Source organism: Benincasa hispida, chromosome 11 (assembly GCF_009727055.1).
Source record: "Benincasa hispida cultivar B227 chromosome 11, ASM972705v1, whole genome shotgun sequence".
In the NCBI taxonomy this organism is placed as follows: Eukaryota; Viridiplantae; Streptophyta; class Magnoliopsida; order Cucurbitales; family Cucurbitaceae; genus Benincasa; species Benincasa hispida.
Window position 1 is genome coordinate 38,946,944 of NC_052359.1, and position 6,176 is coordinate 38,953,119.

General features: G+C 39.7%; 1 protein-coding gene across 1 annotated transcript; it reads right to left on the reverse strand.

The window, feature by feature from the left end:
- Positions 1–1,900: 1,900 nt before the first annotated feature.
- Positions 1,901–2,476, reverse strand: LOC120090692 (secreted RxLR effector protein 161-like). Its single transcript, XM_039048410.1, has one exon. It carries the CDS (start codon positions 2,474–2,476, stop codon positions 1,901–1,903), a length of 576 nt encoding a protein of 191 aa, XP_038904338.1.
- Between the last annotated feature and the right edge of the window lie 3,700 nt (positions 2,477–6,176).

Below are 6,176 nucleotides of genomic sequence, written 5' to 3' on the forward strand. Positions count from 1 at the left end.
AATCTAGGGTTGGCAATGGGGCCGGGCCGGGGTAGGGGGGGCGTCCCCCGTCCTCGGCCCCGTGGGGAAAATTCTCCCCTGTCCCCACCATTTGAAGATAGGGACGGGGGCAAGGATTCCCCGTCGGGGAAACGGAGTCCCCGTGGGGCCCCATTCCCCGTTTCCCCGCGGGAATTCCCCACCCATTTTTTAATTAAAATTTGATTAGTCCACAAAAAAAAAAAATTAATAACTAATCTAGGAAATAAACATAGTTTAGAAGCTCACAAATCCATTAAATAAGTTTACCGGATTTCTCATTTTTTTAATTCAAATGATTTTATTTAAAACTTGACTAGTCCACAAAAAATAAACAAAAAAATAATAGACTAATCTATGAAATAAAAACAATTTCAAAGCTGACAAATCCATTAAATAAGTTTACAACTTAAAATTAAATAAAGTTTGAAGAAGGAAGTCAATTAAAGGTAAACGTCTTATACATTCAAAATATATAAATTGCTCGTCTTTCTCTCTTCACTGATGACTTCACATCCAAATCTTTCTCCTTTCTTGGCATCATCACTGAAGGAAATCGGAATCGAGATTTACATGAGCAACGGAACAAGACTATTCCAAATTACAATCATGAATGAACCTATATTTACAGTCTATACACATCTAGATGTGTATAAGAGACAGGGGCTATGCATATAAGAGGATGCGTCTCCACGCTCCGATGTGCACGAACGCTCAAACAATCAACAACCTCGAACGCCCGATCTACATGACCGCAACACCGCATGAACACAGAACGAACACTTCGCGCTCGTCCTCAACGATTTTCTCTGTCACGAACTCCTCCACAACACGAACGGCCTCCACAGAACCACGAACGGTCTCCAGAATACCTCAACGGTGTCGAGTTAAGTCTGACACCACCAACAAGGTGACCTTGGTATTCTCGGTGTGAAAATCCAGAGGGTGGACTCTATTTGGACTTGGTATGAGGCAGGCGAAGGAGGAAACAACGATTGTGTACACGACTGGGCAAGTGGGAGATGGCAGAAACCTATCGTATAGGTCCAATCGTTTAGATAAAGCTATGCGATCGTTTAGCTCTATCATTTAGCTCGATCTGTCGCATACAGAATCTACACGATCATTTATCTTGGGCCAACGATCGTTTAGTAAATACTGCACGATCGTTTAGTTCACCCAGCCATCGTTTAGTAAATATGTATTTACTTGACGACTTTATGAGTTTCTTTTTCGCGAGAGAAAACTCAAAAATCTTTTCAAATGTTTATAAAAACTTATTTTCAAAATAGGAAAACCATTTTTCTTTTAAACTCAAGGTTACCATGATCCAATAATCACTCACTACTTTGGTTATTTAAAAGAAAAAGTATTAACTATCCAATAATTAATATTATTATTGTTAAAAATAAAAGCGTGGAGAAGAGAATAACATACAGTTATGTGGAAACCCTAGAACAGGGAGAAAAACCACGATATAGAGACTTTTCTTATTATTTTTAATCTGATACCCTGAATACACAGGGACACACTATATAAATAGACCGTAGGAAACCTTAGGGGTCTACACAATTACATAAATGCCCCTAAGTTAATAACCCTATTTTCAACACTCCCCTTCAAGTTGGAGCATAAATATCGACAAGGCTCAACTTGCTTACACAATAATCAAAGCTTTGTCTCAGTAACCCTTTGTAAGTACATCGGCAACTTGTTGATTTGAAGGAATATAGGGGATGCATATGTTTCCATTGTCCAACCTATCCTTAATGAAATGTCTGTCTATCTCTACATGTTTAGTTCTGTCGTGTTGAAATGGGTTATTTGCAATATTGATGGCAGTTTTATTGTCACAAAATAGTTTCATCGAAAGCTCATTATCTTACTGGAGATCTGATAATACTTTCTTCAACCAAAATTCTTCATAAATCCCTAGATGCATGACCCTATACTCAGCCTCAGCACTACTTCTAGCAACAACTCCTTGTTTCTTACTTCTCCAGGTGACAAGATTACCCCATACAAACGTATAGTACCCAGACATTGATTTTCTATCAACAACAGACCCTGCCCAGTCAAAATTAGTGTAGGCTTCAACAGATCGTTTTTCGGTCTTCCTGAACATTAGACCTTTTCCAGGGGTTCCTTTCAAGTACCGAAGAATATGTTCAACTGCTGTCATATGATCCTCATATGGAGCTTGCATAAACTGACTGGAAATACCTACTGCATAAGAAATATCAGGTCTTGCGTGACACAAGTAGATCAACTTCCCAACTAATCGTTGATATCTTTCTTTATTAATAGGAACTCTATCATTCTTATCACTGAGCTTTGCATTATACTCTACTGGTGTGTCAATAGGTTTACACTCAGTCATGCCTGTTTCCTTTAGTAAGTCCAGAGTATATTTTCGTTGAGAGACTGATATGTCTTCTTTTGAGTGAGCCACTTCCATTCCCAGAAAGTATCTTAGCTTCTCGAGGTCTTTAATTTCAAATTCTCAGGACATCTCTATTTTGAGCCTCATGATCTTTACTTCATCATCCCCAGATAAAACAATGTCATCAACATAGACAATAAGAACAACTATCTTCCCTGATGTTGAACTTTTTATAAAAAGAGTGTGAACAGAATGCCCTTGAACATACCTTTGTGCTTTTACAAAGGTTGTGAACCTATCAAACCAGGCCCTTGGAGACTGTTTAAATCCGTATAACGACTTTCTCAATCTACACACCTTGTTTCTGAATTGACTCTGAACCCAGGAGGAGGACTCATATAGACTTCCTCTTCAAGTTCTCCATTCAAAAAAGCATTTTTAACATCAAGTTGGTGTAGGGACCAATCCTTATTTACAACAACTGACAAGAGCACTCGTATAGTGTTAACTTTGGCTATAGGAGAAAAGTTTCAGAATAATCTACTCCATAGGTCTGAGTAAATCCTCTTGCAACAAGTCTAGCCTTGTGCCGGTCAATCGTCCTATCTGACTTGTATTTTATAGTAAACACCTATTTACATCCAACTGTTTTGTGCCCTTCAGGCAAAGTTACCTGTTCCCAAGTTCTATTCTTCTCGAGCGCTCTTATTTCTTCCATAATAGCAGACCGCCATTTTAGTTTTTTCATTGCAACACTTATATCATTTGGAACCACCTCAACGTCCAAACTAGTAGTGAATGCTTTGAACTCGGTTTCTAGATTACTATACGTCATGTAACTATGCATAGGATATTTAGTACATGAACGAGTGCCTTTCCTTAGAACTATAGGCAGATCAAGCGATGCATCATGTTCTTTCACCTCTCCAGGCTCCTCTCCATAATCAACTCTCTGTGTATCAGAGACTTCTTCTACATCATCATTAGCAAGAATCACTTCATTCTCTACTGCCTCCCCTTCTACCATTTTTCCAGTATTACTACTTCCTTCTCCCTTGTCTTGCCCACATTCATCAGTCTCCATACATACATCGACATCATTAATTTCAGGAATGGACATACCTGGATCTGATGGCAGGTTAGACTCATGTACTGAAGCCGGCAGATCTGGCTCGACAGGTGACACTGTTTCCTTCCTGAGATTCTTCCTATAGTAAGTTTTCCAAGAAAATTGGTTGGTAGGAAGGACTGAACTATCATGCTCATAACTAGATTTAGACAAGGTTTGAATGGAAGTTGATTCGAAGGGAATAACATATGATGACCAATTAGTCTCTTCACTCATGTTTTCCCCCTGAAGATGACTACAGGGAAAAATGGTTGATCTTCGAGGAAGGTGACATCCATTGAGACATAGTACTTACAAGAGGACGAGTGATAGTACTTATATCCAAGTTGATGAAGTGGATATCCAACAAAGGCACACTTCTGAGCACGTGGAGCATATTTTGTGCGGTTTGGACCATGAGAGTGAACAAAGGCAACACAACCAAAAACCCGAAGAGGAACATCAGAGATCAATCAAGTAGCTGAAAAAGAGTTTTTAAACAATTCTAAAGGAATATGAAGATTAAGAATACGATAAGGCAACAGTGAGAACTGCATCTCCCTATAGGTATGGCGGAAGAGTGGCAGATAACATAAGAGACTGGATTACTTCAATCAAATGACGATTTTTACGCTCAGCTACTCCATTTTATTGTGGAGTGTAAGCACACGAGCTCTGGTGGACAATACCTTTAGAAACAAGAAAATCCCTGAAAGAGGCATTGAAAAATTCTCGCCCATTATCACTTCGTAAAATCCCAATCTTTGTTTTAAACTGAGTTTCGACAGTTGTATAAAATTTTTGGAAAATAGATGACACTTCAGATTTGTCAGTAAGGAGGAAAACCTAGGTAAGGTGAGTGTGATCATCTATAAATGTTACAAACCATCGTTTTTCAGTGGAAGTAGTAATTGGTGAGGGACCCCATACATCACTGTGAACAAGGGAAAAAGGACTCGAGGGTTTGTAAGGCTGAAACTGGAAAGAAACATGATTTTTCTTGGCACGAATACACACATCACAATTTAAAGAAAAAGTATTAACATTGTGAAATAGATGCAGAAATAAATACTTCATATATTGAAAATTTGGATGTCCTAAACGGAAATGCCATGACCTAAAGTCATTTTCAGAAACAGAGAAATTTAAAGACATCAACCTAGTTTGATGATCATCTCTAGAGGAAGCTTCTTTAGAAAGGAAGTAGAGTCCCTTATCGTGCCGGGCAGTGCCAATCGTCATCCCCGATTTCAAATCCTGAAACAAAATGGAATCAGGTGAGAAAATTGCCTTACACTTCAAATCTCTTGTTATTTTACTGACAGAAAACAGATTATATGATTACATGTAAGGTATCACGCAGAATTAAACCGTCAAACGGAGAGATATGGCCTTTTCCCGCAACAGGGGCAAAAGACCCGTCTGCAATACGAATACACTCATTACCAGCACTTGGGTTATATGATATAAACAATTCTGAAGCACTTGTAAGATGATATGTGGCCCTTGTGTCCACAATCCATGGTTTTTTTACCATTTATACTAATAAGGCCAAATGAAGGGAAATCACCTGACTGTGCAATTGCACTCACCCCAACCGTACTCAAGTTTTGTTTACTATCAACGGAAGATTTCTTCTGAGTCTGTTCATCTATTGAGTCACTTATCAGGGCACGACTAGTATTAGATTTTTCATGAGACTGTCTGGGGGCTTCTCGTGCAATTTCCAACACTGGTTCTTTGTGTGCCAGAGCTTTTTACAATGTTCACACACAAGTGGGGGGTTTTTATCGCCATCAGCACTGGACGACTTTGCAAGAAGGCAGCTACATCAGTTGTAGGAATGGAATTATTCATGACACATGACTGATCCTCTTCAAGCCGTATTTCGAAGCAAACTTCTCTAAGTGAAGTAGTCGGGCGTTGGCCTAATATTCGACTATGGACACCATTGAATTTAGGATTTAATCCAGTCAAGAACACGTAAACACGGTCTGCCTCTTCGATTTTCAAGTATTGAGCCCTATCTTGTGCACAGTTCCTAACAATCTCTCGACACAAGTCCATTTTATCGCCATCGTCTGGGTAATGGGTCGAACCATAAGGAGCTGGAACTAGGGCTGCTACTTTTTGCTGAAACAACATCACTGGCTGGAAGGTAGTCGCTGGCTGGACGGAGGTCACCGACAACGGTGAAGAACCCAACCGACCAGATAACTCAAGATGATCGTCAGCTGGATGGTTCGCCGTTGGGTAGTAGATCAACGACTGAAAAGCTCTTTGTTGGTCGAGCATGTTTGACCAGGAAGATCGATCAGACCCATTTGACGTGGAAGGTCGGACGACCCCAACAGTGTTTGTGTTCGGCGTGGCTCTCTAGAAATCGACCGAATCTGAGGCGAGCTAGCCGATCGGTGCAACCCTCAACTAGCGCAGGTGTCTGAGACAACGCGGCGAACTCTGACGGCACGAATGGTAACACCCTTGTTGGATTTTATGTCCTAAAACTCGTAGTTTGTAAATTAATAAATATATTCTGTTTTGTTTTTCGATAAATTTGTTATTGAAATTGTAATCTTGAATCCAATAAACTAAGGTCCTGAGGCTATTTAATGTAATTTGAACTTTGTGTAGTGACATAAATGTGGATCAAGTTCTAGCCAAAAT

Bases quoted from the DNA above. Each gene is read 5' to 3' on its own strand.
- LOC120090692 (XM_039048410.1), bottom strand. From the start codon at position 2,476: ATGGAAGTGGCTCACTCAAAAGAAGACATATCAGTCTCTCAACGAAAA.